The sequence below is a fragment of the Lithobates pipiens genome, unplaced genomic scaffold (genome assembly GCF_037356315.1).
Source record: "Lithobates pipiens isolate NorthernLeopardFrog02 unplaced genomic scaffold, aLitPip1_a1.2 Scaffold_28, whole genome shotgun sequence".
NCBI lineage: Eukaryota > Metazoa > Chordata > Amphibia > Anura > Ranidae > Lithobates > Lithobates pipiens.
The window spans coordinates 200,607,473-200,626,014 of NW_027507789.1; the positions used below are offsets into that span (position 1 = coordinate 200,607,473).

Consider the following 18,542-nt stretch of genomic DNA (forward strand, 5'->3'; position numbering starts at 1 on the left):
CCTCTCCGCTCCACAGCAGTTCATATCTGAAGACTTACCAATTGTTCAACATTTTGGGTACTATTCAGGGTTCAAAGTAAATTTTTCAAAATGACATATATTCTCCATGAACCCAGAACTCTCCTTCTCTCTTCCATCAGATTGCCCAATGCTTTTGTTTCTGCAACTCTATATGGGCTGGACATAAAGAGCTGGTCTAGTACAGTGGTCTCCAAACTGCTTCCCAGGGGGCCAGATGCAGCCTTTGCTTACTTTTATCTGGCCTTTGGGACAGTTTTTCACCCACTAATACCAACAATGGGGCATTATTCTGACACCCCTCCCCCTCCAACCCCAATGAAGGAGCACAATTCCTCCTAATGGCACCAATGATGGGGCACGCTTTCTCCCATTGACACCAACAATTGGGCCCAATGACACCAATGATGGGACACAATTTCTCCCAATGATACCAATGATAGGGCACAATTCCTCCCACTGACACCGAAGATGGGGCATGGTTGGGGCACCTTTTCTACACCCAATGGCCACAGTCCACCCCCCCCCCCCCCACACACACACACACACACACACACACACACACACACACACACACACACACACACACACACACACACACACACATAAAAGTCTGAAGGACAGTAAACTGGCCCTTTGTTTAGAAAGTTTGGAGACTCCTGGTCTAGTATATGCATGGATCTGAGATATGGGCTAAAATTTGGTGACTGCCATAATCGTGTGTTATATTTTCTAAGGCAGAATAAGTGGTCTGTTGTGAGCGTCCATCTGTTCTGGTGGCTCTGTGGGGTTTTTGTAACCATAAGGGATGCTGGAAAATGATGTATAACAAACATTTCACTATGGATTCTTACAAAAGGAGAGGAAAAGCTAATGTGTACAGTAACTTTTGCTAGTCGATAACCATGGACAGTTTTTACAACTGTGTACAGAAAACATATCCTTCATTGTAGATTCAACAGTGAGGATAATGTGATACAGCACCTTGGTGACCTTTCACAAGGGCTTCTGAGTGTGCATAGAATGTCAACACTGCAACATATCATTAGAGTACAATTAAAGGCACAATTGTTTTTTATAGGTTTGGATAGAGTGGAGAGAGGTTAGAGTCACTGTCTGCGTCCCTAGGGATATTTATTATCTCTAATACTCATGATGATCTCTTACATTGTAGAGATATCTACTCACAACCTGTTGAGCCAACAGGACAGGAAGTGAAGGGAATTCTTCATGTAGCACTAACCCCCGAAGGAGAGCTGCTGGTTATTTTTGGGCTTACCGTTACCTTTCGTTCTCCTTGTGACACGTCTAGGGGGTGTCCCGTGATAGCTGTCCCAGTAACTTGAGACTGACAATAGATCCAGTTGAATGGATTTTATTTGCAAACATCAACCATTGAACAGTCTTTTAACTTGGGATCAGAGGGTTGGAAAGGAAAGTTCAGGTACTCTCAATGTCAAAGTCTATAAACGTTAAGGAACTTGATTACTTTGACTGCATCCAGAGAATAGCCATTCACAGCTGGATGAACACTCAGGTTGGACAGTCCCTCTCTCACAAGGCCTAGCAGCCAACAAGGTGCTTACTCAGGAACAAAGTCTTTTTTACCGACATTGTAGCAGAACACGTAGGGAAACTAAGCTGTAGAACACTTGTAGGATACCTGGATCTTTCAGCCCACTTGGCGATATCCACAAGACCGGATTCTTTCGGTTACTTCAGCCCTTCCAGGCTCTTGTTAAGAAACCAACCTCACGTGTGGTGTTCTTCTAAGGAGTCCTCCCCTGGAATGCTTGAAGTATTCTGGGTCTCTCCCGGACCAGAGACGGCACCCATCCACCTCAGAATCCTTCCTCAGTTCCCTTGCCTTGGGCTAGCCAGCCCCGAGGCATCAAAGTTGGGTGGAACCGCACCCCAGGCCATAGCCTACCTGGGGGCTGGTCAGGAGGACCAGGACCATATACTCAGCACAGCATACTGGACCGGTCATTCAGCAGCCAAATCTTCCGGGGCTGAAGTGGTTACATTTTATTCTTGATATACGAGCAATCGTTTTACTGTAAGAACAAAAGAATTACACTCACAATGTTGAGGAGACGGGTGTTCATCCATGTAAAGCCGCTGTGTATATGTACAGTAAAGCTGTTGGAGACGCTCCTAGCTGGGTGGGGCAGGCGTAACGTGTGTTCGGAGCACCTGGAAGTGATGTCAAAAGTTCCAGAGTTTCTCAGAGTTCTCCAGAAAGTGCTGGGAGCCACTATCGCCACCCCTCCCCTCGAACCTCTGGCCACATATAGTGCTGTATACTGTACACCCGTGGCTTTTCTGTAATATACACAGCGGCTTTACATGGATGAGCTCCAGAGTCTAATTCTATTTTTTTTACATAAAAAATTTGATTCTTCTTTTACAGTGCATTAGTATTCCTATTAGTACTGTGCAGTATTAATATGAGCCTTTGCTCATATTTTGATCATTTTTATATGAATAAATGGTTGTGGAACAAATTATCTATAAGCCGAGGTCTTATGCCACGTACACACGACCGGACTTTCTGTCAGAAAAGGTCAGACGGAATCATTTCATCGGATATTCCGATTGTGTGTGGGCTTCATCTGACTTTTTTTTATTTTTATTTTTTTAAAAAATTCTGACGGACCTAGAAATAGAACATGTTCTAAATATTTTCGAGGGAACCAATTCCTATCGGGAAAACCGTTCGTCTGTATGCTGTTCCGAAGGACCAAAAACGGCGCAAGGACAGCTACTGGCTATTGAACTTCCTTTTCTAGTCCCGTCGTACATGTTGTACGCCACCGCGCTCTAAACGATCGGACTTTGGTGTGATCATGTGTAGGCAAGACCGTTTCGCTGTAAAGAAAACCGTCAGAGTTTATTCTGACGGAAAAACCGGTCGTGTGTACGTGGCATTACTGTACTTCTTTATATGCATGAATTCAAAAACTGGTTCTGGGTTGGTAGTCTTGGCGTCATTTCTGACGAGCAAACAAAAGAAAAACTTAGCTGCTTAAAAAAATAATAATGTGTGTCGCAAAGTGCTTCGTTGTCAAAAACTCAAGGGAAAAAAAGCATTGCTGCTAAAAGCATAAAGCACAAAAAACATTTTTTACTTCTACTGAAATATTTTCCTTTCAGATTGAAATGTAAAAGAAAAGTAAAAGTATGTAAACTATAGCCACAAAAATATCCTCGCAACATGCGGTCTAGTGTGTGTGGCGTTACAAACCAGCATATGGCGTTGGATGGGTTTGTACCCCCTTTGCTGTGCTTTAAAAAGCAGAAAACAGATGGAAAAGAAGTTAGTTTGTCTCCCTGCATCTCTCTTCCTTCTGTGTTATTTGGCTGTAATATATAGATATTGATGTACCTGATTCCAAAGTGGCAGCTACACCTATCTTTAAAGGACCAGTAATCCCCATCTTCTTATAGGTAAGAGATACCAACGCTCTTCACAGATAGGTTTGAAACATCCCCTGGGGCTTTTCAGAGTCAGAAAACTGAGATAAGGTTGAGTTTAGAGATATTTTCCTGCTTCTGGCCGGCTTCTTGTCCAGATAAAGTGGACATCATATATATTTTTATATTTTTATTTATATATATTTTTATATATATATATTTTATATTTATTTATATATATATATATATATATATATATATATATATATATATATATATAAAATATTCCATATGTGTGTGTGTGTTTTTATATATATATATATATATATATATATATATAGATAGAGAATTATTTAGATATAGATATAAGCAGACACAGACCTGTTTTTTTTCCTTATTTCCTCCCTTGCACCTGCTGAAATTTACAAAGCAGTTTATGTTGCAATACTCACATTCAATCCAGTGCTGTCCCTGCAGTACTACTTCCTTGCCAGTAGGTGCTGCCAAATGGGATGAGGCCAACATCATCCAACTTGCTTCCTGTGAGCCCAGGCTGTCATGGGTCCATACGTTGGGAAAGGATCCTGGAGTGGAAGCTCTGCTTTAACCACTTCAGCTCCAGAAACAATTTACCCCCTTCCTGACCACAGCACTTTTTTGCGATTCAGCACTGTGTCGATTTAACCACTTTCAGACCGGACCAATTTGCTGGTCAAAGACCAGACCACTTTTTGCGATTCGGCACTGCGTCGCTTTAACTGACAATTGCGCGGTCGTGCGACGTTGCTCCCAAACAAAATTGACGTCCTTTTTTTCCCACAAATAGAGCTTTCTTTTGGTGGTATTTGATCACCCCTGCGGTTTTTATTTTTTGCGCTATAAACAAAAATAGAGCGACAATTTTGAAAAAAAACCATTATTTTTTACTTTTTGTTATAATAAATATCCCCCAAAAATATATAAAAAAACATTTTTTTCCCTCAGTTTAGGCCGATACGTATTCTTCTTCTACATATTTTTGGTAAAAGAAATCGCAATAAGCGATTATTGATTGGTTTGCGCAAAAGTTATAGCGTTTATAAAAGAGGGATAGTTTTATAGCATTTTTATTAATAATTTTTTATTATTTTTTTTTACTAGTAATGGCGGCGATCAGCGATTTTTATTGTGACTGCGACATTGTGGGGGACCCATCGGACATTTTTGACACATTTTTGGGACCATTGTCATTTATACAATAATCACTGCTATATAAATGCAGTGATTCCTGTGTAAATGACACTGGCAGTGAAGGGGTTAACCAGTGGGTGGCAGTGTAGGGGTTAAGTGTTCCTAGGGGTGTGTTACTAACTTTGGGTGGGGTGGGTTTTCATTTAGTGAACACTGATCTCTGCTCCAATCACATGGAGCAGAGATCAGCGTCACTAGTTGCTAGGCAGAATGGACAAATGTTGTATACAACGGCATTTCTTCATTCGATCGAGTCCGCGGGTCCCGCGACCGGACTCATGGAGGTCCCGACCAGCGCGGGAGCGTGCCGCCGGCGGCGCGCTCCCGATGGCAGGGTGGCAAATTTAAAGGGACGTACATGTACGCCCATTTGCCTGCCCGTGCCATTCTGTCGACGTACATCGTCGTGCGCTGGTCGGCAAGTGGTTAACTGACAATTGCGTGATCGTGCGACGTGGCTCCCAAACAAAATTGACGTCCTTTTTTTCCCCACAAAAAAATTTTAGTTTTTTTTATCAATTTTTTTGGGGATATTTACTATACCAAAAAGTTTAAAAATATAAATTTTTTTCAAAATTGTCGTTATTTTTTGTTTATATTAAGTTATTTTAATAAACATTTATACTACTATTACTCGTGTTACTCAGTGGCTAACTGTGACCACCTCATTTAAAGTCCTAGGGTGAAAACCGCATAGGTGATCAAATACCACCAATAAGAAAGTGCATTTGATCTATTTTTTTGTTTATAGCACAAAAAAAAAACGATTTTCAAAAAAACGCATTATTTTTTACTTTTTTTGGTATAATAAATATCCCCAAAAATTATATAAAAAAAAAGTTTAGGCTGATAGGTATTCGTCTACATATTTTTGGTAAAAAAAAACCCACAATAAGCGTTTATTGATTGATTTGCGCAAAAGTTATAGTGTCTACAAAATATGGGATAGTTTTTTTTTTTTTTTGGTAGAGAATGCGGGCATCGATCAGGGGATAGTTTTATGGCATTTTTTTTTTTTTTTTACTAGTAATGGTGGCGATCAGCAATTTTTATCGTGACTGCGACATTATGGCGGACACATCGGACAATTTTGGCACATTTTTGGGACCATTGGCATTAATACAGCAAACAGTGCTAAAAAAATTGCATTGATTACTGTAAAAATATGACTGGCAGTGAAGGGGTTAACCACTAGGTGGCGCTGTAGGGGTGAAGTGTGTCCTAGGTAGTGATTCTAGCTGTGGGGGGGAGGGGCCGTGTGTCACACGTCACTGATCACCGCTCCCGATTACAGGGAGCTGTAATCAGTGTCATTGGGCAGAACGGGGAGATGCTTGTTTACATTAGCATTACCCTGTTCTTCCTCCCCGTGAGATGATCGAGGATATTCCTGCGGATATCGAGTCCTCGGGACCCGCGATCATGGTCACGGAGCTCCTGGCAGGCGCCTGCGAGCCGCCTCTTAAAGGGCAACGTACAGGTATATTAATCTGCCTGTATGTGCCCTTCTGCCGCAGTATATCTGCGTGAGGCGGTCGGGAAGTGGTTAAAGGGTATAATTACTCTGAAGTGATAATTCAGTCTGGATACTGTTGGTTTCCCTGGCCTTCTTACAGTGAGATCTTCACACCAGAGGTCCTGGTTGTCTCAAAAAAAAAAACAGTCACTTCCGGCTCTAATAGGTCTTCCAAGGTGTGGAGTAACAGATGTCAAATAAAATGGTGGTGTGAAAGGTTTATATGGTATCCAAAACTGGGTGGATGCTGCCTTTCTCAGATCGGCTAATCCGAAAGGCCATAAACAGAACATGGGGTACAGCTAACGTGTTTCGGGGGCACACACCCCTTTCTCAGGGCTAGATTTCTTATTATGCACTAGGTGTGCGCGCCTTCCATTTCTCTTTTTCCTGGTTGTCTCATACCTGTATACCCTGTGTATATGTTGAATAGGTGCCAACTCGGTAGTATCCAGTCGCATGCAATGTGACGGTTGAACCCTTTTAAACCGTCATATTGCATGCGACTGGATACTACTGAGTTGGCACCTATTCACTATTTGAAAGTGTTAGCAGTTATTTTATAATCATCTGCGTATTATATATTGACATATACATCTATATCTATCAATTTATTTATTTGTATTAATTGTGGAGCGCAACACCATTCAACATATACACAGCATATCTATTTAGGGGAGGGTTTGAACCCCTGCCGGTGTTTTGCTGCAACCATACCTTTTTCTTTATTTGTTTAAACATTGTGGCGCAAGGATAATTTAGAACTAATACCTGTATACCCATTACAAAGCCAGGCCTGTGTTAATGTGTCCATTGTTCTTGCTGTATTTTCTGGAAAGTACACTATAAAAAGCAAATAATAATTCACCCAACCACTCCCCCATCTCCCACCCCACTTTTTTTTTCGGCGTGGTAGGGTTCCCCTTAAAATAAATGCCAGATCAAAGGGCCTGGTATGGTCTTGGAGGGGGAACCCATGCTGTTTTTTTTTTTAATGTGGTGTGGTGTTCCCCTTTAAGATCATCAGAGCACAAGTCGCATGCCAAAGTCGTATCAGTTAAGATGGCGATCTGACTTTGATCTGAATTCAGTGATATTCAATGGGCTGAAGTAGGATCAAAGTCGGAACCAAAGTAGTACAGGGAGCATTTTCAAAGTCGGACTGACTTGTGTCGGACCAGTTAAGATGGCTTCCATAGGGAAACATTGATTTTCACATGCCATGCGACATGAGCTCCCAATGTTTGTTGTACCAGTGTGAAGAAGAGAAGAGGCTGGAGGGAGCGGAGAAGTCAGAAGAGACTCCCAGAGCTGCCTAATTACTTTAAAAAACGGTCTAGTGTGTTTTTTTTTTATTGACACTTTTTTCCCCCAGTTGAATGGGTAGGGGTACAATGTATCCAATACTCATTCGCATAGGGCGGGGGGGGGGGCCGGGATCTGGGGGCCCTCTTATTAAAGGGGGCTCCCAGATTCCGATAAGCCCCCCTGCCCGCAGACCCCAAAAACCAACGGCCAGGCTTGTCGGGAAGATGCCCTTGTCCTCCTCAACATAGGGACAAGGTGCTCTGGGGTGGGGGGTGCGCAGGGTGCCCCCCCTGCCCCAAAGCACCCACCCCCAATGTTGAGGGCATTCGGCCTGGTACAGTTCAGGAAGGGGGGCGCTCGCTCATCCCCACCCCCTTTCCTGACCGGCCATGCTGGTGTGTATTTTGGGGGGACCCCACACCATTTTTTCAGCGTAGGGGGTTCCCCTTAAAATCTATACCAGACGAAGGACCTGGTATGCTCTTGGAGGGGAAACCCATGCCGTATTTTTATTTAAAATTTGGCATAGAGTTCCCCCTTAAGATTCATACCAAACACAGTGCCTGGTATTAGTGGGGGGTCCAAGTCGGATCCCCGTTCATTGAAGTCGGACGCCCCTCTGACTTCAAGTCGCAGAGCAAAGTCGGATCCAAAGTAGGAGTGTCGTGTCGCACCAGTGTGAACCCGGCCTAAGAAGACATTGGGGGTTATTTACTAAAGGAAAATCAACTTTACACTGGAAGTGAAGTCGCTGTAGATCGGAGGGGGACATGCAAGGAAAATAGAAAAACAGCATTTTAGCTTGCACGTGATTGGATGATAAAATCAGCAGAGCTTCCCCTCATTTTGGAGCCTCCCCTCAGATCTACAGTGACTTTACTTCCAAGTGCACTTGCAGTGCAAAGTGGATTTGCCTTTTGTAAATAACCCCCACTGGGTCATTATGCTCGCTCTGAATGGTAATTGGCATTGCAGCAGTGTGGTAAGATTGGGCACCTGTGCGCATTCCTAGTTCTCAGTCGCCAATATTCAATCGATAAATTAGTATTGCATTATAGTCATCTGATTGCATATAAAAACGACCTAAACTTGGGTTGGAAATTGGCGTCGCTCTTTTCCTAACATGGTTGCTGATTTCAGCAAGCATTAATACATTGTGATGGGTGTTGAGTTTTGGGAATACTCTGGGGCGGTTATCTTTTCTTACAATTGTAGATGTTAGTCTGTGTTATTGTACACCAGTCTTACGGAGTTTCTTTTCTCTCTCTTTTTTTTTTTTTTTTTCCTCTTCCTGTATCAAACTACCATGAACACGAATCCATGATGATCATCCCTACCAGCGAGTTCTGCAGGTCCGACCATCCGAGCATCCTCATATCCAGAGCCGAACCCTGCTACCATGGCGACAGCACCGTGTGGCTAATGGCCTGCGGAGACAGAAGAGAGACTGGGTGATTCCTCCGGTCAATGTACCAGAGAATTCGAGGGGACCATTTCCTGAACAGCTGGTGCGGGTAAGTGTCACTGAACCGCCGCTGACTCTGTCATTATACCGTATAGGAATACAGCGCTCTCTGCATTAACCGCGGACACTCTATAAAGTTATCTGATAATAACGAGTACACATTGACATGGCAGCCATGATAATCGAGTTACATTGTTACAAGGATGTTGTTGAACAAGGCTGTAAAGTGCTGAAACACACACACACAACCAATCAGAAGTCATCTAGCGGTTTATTCTGCCTTAGCCTCGAAATAGATAGAAAGGAAATATCCCCATGGGGTTTTGTGTTGCAGACAAAAATTGAAACTGGATAGAAAAATATATATATTTTATTGAAAAAAAGTATTGACATACAATTGCAGGAAAATAAGTTAAAACGTGAGCTCTGCAAGTGAGGCCATTGCACATACATAAGGTAATACAACCGTACAGGTACATGAGCAACATAGCATGGTATAGGTATATATAGCCGTGCTGACACACCCCGACGTGTTTCGACCATTCATTCATAGAAATCTTCTTCTAGGGGGAAAAAGAGTACAAGAATGCTACAAAGAGAATGTATTGTAAAAATACTTGCATTTAAACAACAATGTGAGTCAATAGTCGCACACACAAAAGAAAAGAAAAAAAAATGTACAGTTTTAACCAATTAAGCCCTGGACCAATTTGCAGCCCAAGGACCAAGCCCCTTTTTTGCGATTCGGCACTGCGTCGCTTTAACTGACAATTGCGCAGTCATGCGACGTGGCTCCCAAACAAAATCGGCGTCCTTTTTTTCCCACAAATAGAGCTTTCTTTTGGTGGTATTTGATCACCTCTGCGGTTTTTATTTTTTGCGCTATAAACAAAAATTTTGAAAAAAAAAATGCAATATTTTTTACTTTTTGCTATAATAAATATCCCCAAAAAATATATAAAAAATGTTTTTTTCCTCAGTTTAGGCCGATACGTATTCTTCTACATATTTTTGGTAAAAAAAAACTGCAATTAGCGATTATTGATTGGTTTGTGCAAAAGTTATAGTGTTTACAAAATAGGGGATAGTTTTATAGCATTTTTATTAATATTTTTTTTTACTAGTAATGGCGGCGATCAGCGATTTTTATTGTGACTGCGACATTATGGCGGACACATCGGATATTTTTGACACATTTTTGGAACCATTGTCATTTATACAGCAATCAGTGCTATTTAAATGCACTGATTCCTGTGTAAATGACACTGGCAGTGAAGGAGTTAACCACTAGGGGGCAGTGTAGGGGTTATGTATGACGTAATGGTTTTTTTATTGTAGGGGGCGTGGCCTGGCTTGTGACGTCACTGATCGTCCTTCCCTATAAAAGGGAAGAGACGATCGGTGACAGGTGAAAGCACGGGGAGAAGTTTGTTTACTCTCCTCTTTCTTCAGCACGGAGCACAGGACCAGGTTGGGAGCGCGACCCATGGCTGGGCAATTAAAGAATCACGTACCTGGCCGCAATAAATGGCCTCCAAAGTGCTGTGCCCAGAGATTGCCGACTGGATCCAGGCTGCACAATCAGAGCTTCCAGACCACCACACAGAAGCAAGCCGTCCAACCAGCCAATGAACAAGCAAGCCGTCCACCAAGCCTGGTGGGGGTCTAGGCGCGGACTCTTGTGGGCCCCTTCATTGGCTGGTTAGATGGCTTGCTTCTGTGTGGTGGGTCCGGGAAGCTCTGGTCGAAAATAGTGTTTAAACTCTCATTCGCAAAACTTTCATTTTAATATATCCCTAATACACCATAAAGGATTTAAAGTGGTTGTAAACTCTTCCCCACAACTTTGCCCCATGTAAATCTGCATAAAAAACCCTAATGAACACTGCTTGTAGATATCTCCTTACTTGCTTAGTATTGTTGTAATCCTTTTTGTTCTTTTGAATGAGGTCACTGAGCATGCCCAGATCTCCCCTGATTTACGGCACACTCTGTGTGCTTGTCTGTCTATTATCAGGACTTCCTATGGCACAACACTGAAATCCCAGGAGACTGGAGAATCATTCAGAGCTTCCTCCTACACACCATGTGACATCACATGGAGTGTAAACCTGGCCATCGGACAGCATTACTGCAGTCTTATCAGCTGAAGCTGATAACACTGACATAGGCAAACTCTAGATAATCGGCACAAGTAAATACTATGAAATAAAACAAGTCAGCTATGAATGGGGAAGCAGGGTTGCCATAGAAACGTTGGATTGAGAAGGAGGCTTGGTTAACAGTACAGGAATTGCCCAATGTAAGGGTGGAAATACACTCTACTGTGGACTGAGAAAACAATACTTAAGATGGCTCTGCCTAACCCCTGGAAACAAGTTTTTTAAAGTTTCTTTAAACAGTAAGTAATATGTGATTTGGGCTGGATTACAGTGGCTATAGTATGAAAATGACTTATTATAATGGACTAAATGAAAAGAAACATCAGAGTGGGAGAGTTTACTTCCTCTTTAAACCCACTATATGTGCACTGAATGCCTGTGTAACCCCAGACATGACATTGTAAAGTATCAGTGACACCAACACTGTGCTCTACATAGCCTGTGTAGAGTGTAGAGCTGTGGGAGGAACTCAGCAGCTCCACCCACTAGGAGCTGCCTGCAGAAAACTAAGAGGGGGCAGTGACAAGACTGGTCACCCTACAGAAGGAGAGAGCAGCAGTGACCGAAGCTCCTGTACAAAGACTATTTACAGGTGGTGTTCCATGCTGGATCACTGCACTCATCTGAAATACACAAAGGACTGCTAGTGTAAGAATACTATACTGTACATGGCTCTTGTGTTTAGACAGTGGCAGTGAAGCTGCATGTTTTCAGTTTCACTGTAATTGACATCTTTAAAGTGAATGTAAACCCGATTACTGAAATCTGACCTATGCACATATATCTGTAGTGTTTTTTCTTATCTCTCTCCAAAGCACTAAGGCCCCTTTCACACTGGGGCAGGGGTGGTGTCGTCGATAAAACGCTGCTATTTTTAGCGGTACTTTACCGTCAATTTCACTGCGCTATTCGGCCGCTAGTGAGGCGCTTTTACCCCCAGCTAGCAGCCGAGAAAGGGTTAAAACCACCTGAAAAGTACAGCTGCAGCAGCGCGTTGCCAGCGATATAGTCGTGCTGCCCCATTGATTTCAATGGGCAGGCGGTGGAGGAGCGGTATACACACCGCTCCTTCACCGCTCCAAAGATGCTGCTAGCAGGACTTTTTAAAAAAATGTTACCGTCCTGTTAGCGCACCGCCCCAGTGTGAAAACCTTCAGGGCTTTCACACTGGAGAGACAGAAGCGGCTCTTTCAGGGCGCTTTGCAGGCGCTATTTTTTACCGCTGTAGCGCCTGCAAAGCGCCCCAGTGTGAAAGGGGTCAAAAAAATGTTCTGCAAAAGTAGACAGTTCATACCTACCTCTCTGGTACAGTTCATCACTTTGCTGAAGAGCTACATCTGGACATCCAAAAACAAAGTGATGCCCACGTTCTCCACCGAGCGCTGTGGTTCCAATCCGCTGGCCTGTACGTCACTAAATATACAATGTTCAAAAAGAGTGTCAGATCAATGAGCTGAGAGCCCGAAAACGATTAATATTGGTGTTTGTTAAGCAAGACAATATAAAACAGCCAACGCGTTTTGGGTGTAATCCCCTCTTTGTCAGGGCTCAGATATTTCAAGCACTTGGGAGGACTCAGAATGGCAAAATCTTCACAATTTATTGTATGAAAAAATAAAAAAATGGGAAAAGAGCAGCAGCAGCTCGCTCATCATGGCACAGTAAGGTAATGTAGCAGCCGGTGGCAGAGACCACACCCCATGGAGGGGGACCAGATATCCAACAACCCTAAGGAAAGTGCGGGATTCTGAAGTTTTCAGTGGCTGTAAATCCATGCCTGCTGGAGAGCTGAGCAGGGGCGGACTGACAACTCATGGAGCCCCTGGGCAATAGGAGATTAAGGGGCCCCCAGGCAGTCAGAAATTATGGGGCCACAAAGTATACAATCACACAGTATACACATACATGTACACACAGTATGCACAGACATGTTTCTATTGGCTGAGAAGGTACTGGAGGGGTGGGGCAGCTATAATCTCAGGATTTTTAGACCAAAAGGATGTCAGTAAGGGACATTTCAGAGACGACAGATATAAAAAAAAACACAGATTTTTACATACTTTCCCTAATTTTACTGAGGCTGGCAACCCTGATGGGGCCCCCTAGTGGCCCGGGGCCCTCGGGCAGTGCCCGAGTGGATGAATCTTCAGTCCGCCCCTGGAGCTGGGTATGAATGTTTGTGTGCAAAAAAATTGATTTGAGATGAGAAAAGACCTACTAGATTGTACATTTACAGTATGTCTGAGCAGGTGGCAGGCGTTATTCACACTTCCCGTACGAGAAGACATTAATCTGAATAAGAGATGTTAATCTGATATGTAATTTGACCTGTTTGCAGTTTAGATGACTGTCAGTAAGTGGTTAAATCTCTACACCAGATTAGACTCTCCCTTGTAGTGTAGCACATATAGCGGCAACTACTGAACAGTGTGCTAAGGTGGCCTCTAGTGGTCGTTATTGGGTATGGCAAATTACTTAGATGTGCGTTCATTTAACTATAGATGAGTAGATTAGTAAAAGATCAGTTCCTAAAAGAATAGACCTTACCTTTTTTCCTTTCTGCAGGTGCATGAGAAGAAAAGAGAAAACACTTTCTGACGTTTTAATGCTACAACCTAGAGAGGTAGCAGGTCATAAAACAGCTATGAATGACATATTGGAGGTGAGACGTAAAGGGGTTGTAAAACCTCCTGTCATGCAGCAGCCCCTTACTTACCTGAATCCGGTCCTTCCAGTGACGGGGACGAGCACACCAGCAGGTGTTTCGTGTCCTTATTGGATAGATTGATAGCAGTGCAGCCATTGGCTCCCGCTGCTGTCAATCAAATCCAATGATGCAGGAGCTGGGGGCCGTGCTGTCTGTGTCAATAAACGCAGAAGCAGGACACGGGAGCGCACCCGCACGAGTCCCCCCCGAGGGAGAGCGGCTCTCCAACGGGGCACTCAAGAAAAGGAGGAGCCAGGAGAGCCACTGAGGAGGTAGGTATGGCATGTTTGTGTTTTTTTTTTTAACAAACCTTTACATATCCTTTAACCTCATCTTCCCAAAGAGGTTGATTTACTAAAGGCAAACAGACTGTGCACTTTGCAGGTGCAGTTGCTCCAGAGCGTAATAAATAAGGTGAAGCTTCACTTTGAAAAGAATACCCAATCACATGCAAGGAAAATAAAACAAAGCATTTTTGCTACATATGATTGGATGAGCTGAGCTTCCCCTAATTTATTAAAGTGGTTGTAAAGGCAGAAGGTTTTTTTTTTTTTATCTTAATGAATTCTATGCTTTAAGATAAAAAAAAACTTCTGTGCGCAGCAGCCTCCCCTAATACTTACCTGAGCTTCATCTCGATCCAGCGGTGTTGCATGATAGACTTGGCTATCAGGGACTCTCTCTATCCTGATTGAATGAGACACACAGCAGGCACCATTGACTCCCACTGCTGTCAATCATAGTTGGTGATCCAATGAGGAGAGAGGCTCCACGGCTCTGTATCTGAATGAAGACACATAGCAGCGGCTCGGATCGGGTGTCCCCATAGCAAGCTGCTTGCTGCGGGGGTCAGTCAGCAGGAGGGAAGGGCCAGGAGAGCCGAAGAGCAACCCAAGAAGAGGGGGGCTGCTCTGTGCAAAAAAAACTGTAACATGAGGCAAAAAGGAAGTTCTGGACAGCCACACTCCAGAATATAGCCTTTATTTGTAAAAAGTCCAACAGATACAAGCCACAGCAAAAAAATGGGACAAACGAGTTGACGCGTTTCACACTTAACAGTGCTTAGTCATAACTCTGATCACTGCACACATCTATTCAGCATGACCCAGACAGAAATACATTGTCATATTTTACCTTTAACCACTTCAATACCTTAGGGCATCATATGACTTCCTTGAGTTTGTGCGGGGATATCTGAATGATGCCTGTGGCTACAGGTATCATTCAGATATCATTCTTTCCAGCCGGCGATTCTGTGAACGATAAGAATGATCATAGTGGCAGTTCCACCATTTGATCGTTCTTATAGGCGATGGGAGGGGACATCCTCCCCCTCCCGCTGCCATCCGGTGCTTCTCCGGGCTCTCCCGTGCCATCGGGGGCCCGGAGAAACAATCTGCAGATGGCGACGATAGGAGGCCCAGGCGCAACGTTATGACGTCACGCTCAGGTTCCCAGAAGTAAACAAAGCATGAGATCAGTGAATTTTTTTTCTCGATCTCATGCTTTCCAGCCTGGAGGAGAGATGTGGGGTCTTATTGACCCCATAACTCTCCATAAAGAGGACCTGTCGCACACCATTCCTATTACAAGGGATGTTTACATTCCTTGTAATAGGAATAAAAGTGATCAAACAAAAAAGTTAAAAAAAAAATTTAAAATGTAAAACGCCCCTGTCCCCAATACGCATATGTAAGTTGACGTTGACTGTTGATCCATGGTGTGCTGGCAAATATGTACACTTTCTAGATGTCTCCAGGAACTAGCTGAAAATCGCTACAGCACCCACCATGGATGAGCCTTGTTTTCCAGAAACGTGTGCGATAGAAATATAGAGAAGACTTCATTTTGTGACCTGCTGCATGTCTAAGAACTCTTTTTTATATATAAATATATATATATATATATATATATATATATATATATATATGGTCTTTTAGTCCTCGGTCACACCGGTGCGACTCTCACAACAAGTCGCACCGTGTTTTGGAAAAGTGGTTCCTGCACTACTTTTTGGCAATTTTCAGGGGTGACTTGCACAGACAGCCGTGCATGAAGTGGCACAGATGTCAGCCACTGACATGCGGCTTTAAAATTGAGCGGTTTTAAGTAGGGCTGCAACTAACGATTATTTTCATAGTCGATTAGTTGGCCGATTATCGTTTCGATTAATCGGTTAATAACCTTAGAAAAAAGTGTGGTGTATAATTTAGTTAATATGTAAAGTTTAAAAAAAAAAAAGCAATTTATTCTTAAATATCTCTATATGCAGTGGTAAATATAAATAACCAACTATATGGTTAGGGAGCAAAATATCGAATCCACTCTCAGCATAACAGACAGAAGAGATATACTGTATATATTAGAGGGGATATACTGTATATAGTATTGAAGATATACAGTACTGTATATACTATTAGAGGATATATACTATTAGAGGAGAGATATACTGTATATACTATTAGAAGAGATATACTGTATATACTATTAGAAGAGATATGCTGTATATACTATTAGAGGCTATATACTATTAGAGGAGAGATATACTGTATATACTATTAGAGGAGAGATATACTGTATATACTATTAGAGGAGAGATATACTGTATATACTATTAGAGGGGATATACTGTATATACTATTAGAGGGGGTATACTGTATAAACTATTAAAAGAGATATACTGTGTATACCATTAGAGGAGAGATATACTGTATATACTATTAGAGAAGATATATACTGTATATATTATTAGAGGAGAGATATACTATTAAATGGTCAATCTGGTAAATAACATCAGACTCATTAACTTTAACCCCATTTTGTTACTGGCCGATTAATCGATTATGAAAATAGGAATCGATTAATTTCATAATCGATTAGTTGTCAATTAATCGATTCGTTGTTTCAGGCCTAGTTTTAAGTGAAGTTGTGTGATTTTAAAGCCCCATTTCGTGCGAACCAGAGCTTAATGCCAGGACAGGGGGAGGCAGAGCCAGGCTTGCATGTCTAGCTGCAGCAAACGGTGAACGACTCAGCTCTGTCCTTTTACTTGCGATAAGTATTTGAAGGACGCAGGGTGGCGTGCAATTACCAAAGCATTATTCCACGGCACTGATCATCATCAGCCCCTGACAGCAGCTCAGGGAAGCGTTCTGGAGGTTTGCACCATCCCGGCGCTCCGTCCCACCTGTTGACGACCAGGCCCCCCCACCGGCAGAACGAACGTATTAAGCTCCTGCTTATGGCAGCCACCTGCCGCTTCTTAACTGTGATGTTTTTCTGGCCTGTGCCTGTTTGTCACAGTCCTCGTCAGGTCCGTGACCCACATCTGGCTCCTTGCTGCGAGGTCAGGAAGAAGAGCGCAGTGTGAGGCCACATTTAATCAGTTCACAGGCTTCTCCTTAATGGCCTGGAAAGGGAGCAAGACAGCGAGATGTGTCTGTACGGCTTCATCTCATCTCCAGCCTGGATGGCGGAGACTGACACATAGGACTGGGGGGGCTGAGATGGCGGAGACTGACACATAGGACTGGGGGGGCTGAGATGGCGGAGACTGACACATAGGACTAGGGGGGCTGAAATGGCAGAGATTGACACATACAGTATGTCACAAACGTGAGTACACCCCTCACATTTATGTGAATATTGTATTCTATCTTTTCATGTGACAATACTGAAGAAATGACACTTGTCTACAATGTAAAGTAGTGAGTGTATAGCTTCTATAACAGTGTAAATTTGCTGTCCCCTCAAAATAACTCAACATACAGCCATTAATGTCCAACAAAAGTGAGTACACCCCTAAGTGAAACTGTCCAAATTGGGACCAATTAGCCATTTTCCCTCCCCGGTGTCATGTGACTCATTAGTGTTATGAGGTCTCAGGTGTGAATGGGGAGCAGGTGTGTTAAATTTGGTGTTTTCGCTCTCACTCTGTCATGCTGGTCACTGGAAGCTCCACATGGCACCTCATGGCAAAGAACTCTCTGAGGATCTGAAAACAAGAATTGTTGCTCTACATAAAGATGGCCTAGGCCAGTGATGGCAAACCTTGGCACCCCAGATGTTTTGGAACTACATTTCCCATGATGCTCATGCACTCTGCAGTTTAGTTGAGCATCATGGGAAATGTAGTTGCAAAACATCTGGGGTGCCAAGGTTCACCATCAGTGGCCTAGGCTATAAGAAGATTGTCAAGACCCTGAAACTGAGCTGCAGCATGATGGCCAAGACCATACAGCGGTTTAACAGGACAGGTTCCACTCAGAGCAGACCTCGCCATGGTTGACCAAAGAAGTTGAGTGCACGTGCTCAGCGTCATATCCAGAGGTTGTCTTTGGGAAATAGACGTATGAGTGCTGCCAACATTGCTGCAGAAGTTGAAGGGGTGGTGGGGGGGGGGGGGGGGTCAGCCTGTCAGTGCTCAGACCATACGCCGCACACTGCATCAAATTGGTATGCATGCGTCGTCCCAGAAGGAAGCCTCTTCTAAAGATGATTCACAAGAAAGCCTGGAAACAGTTTGCTGAAAACAAGCAGACTAAGGACATGGATTACTGGAACCATGTGCTGTGGTCATTGGGAGCTATGGTGTTAGGGGTTCTAAATCTGCTAATACATTTAACACTGCCCTTGCTCGCACTGACAATGCTGCTGTCTGCTGCACCTCCCCTTCTCATTCCTCCAGAGTTGTATCTCACTATTACAGAAGAGGTGTTA

At 43.3% G+C, this 18,542-nt stretch overlaps 1 protein-coding gene across 1 annotated transcript in view; it reads left to right on the forward strand.

Moving 5' to 3' along the window:
• CDH4 (cadherin 4) overlaps positions 1 to 18,542 on the forward strand; it is a 1,072,466-nt gene that overhangs the window by 817,973 nt on the left and 235,951 nt on the right. The window contains exon 4 of the mRNA XM_077460271.1: positions 8,830 to 9,003. Within this exon, the coding sequence (XP_077316397.1) occupies positions 8,830 to 9,003 (174 nt within the window). The remainder of the gene's footprint in view (positions 1 to 8,829; positions 9,004 to 18,542) is intronic.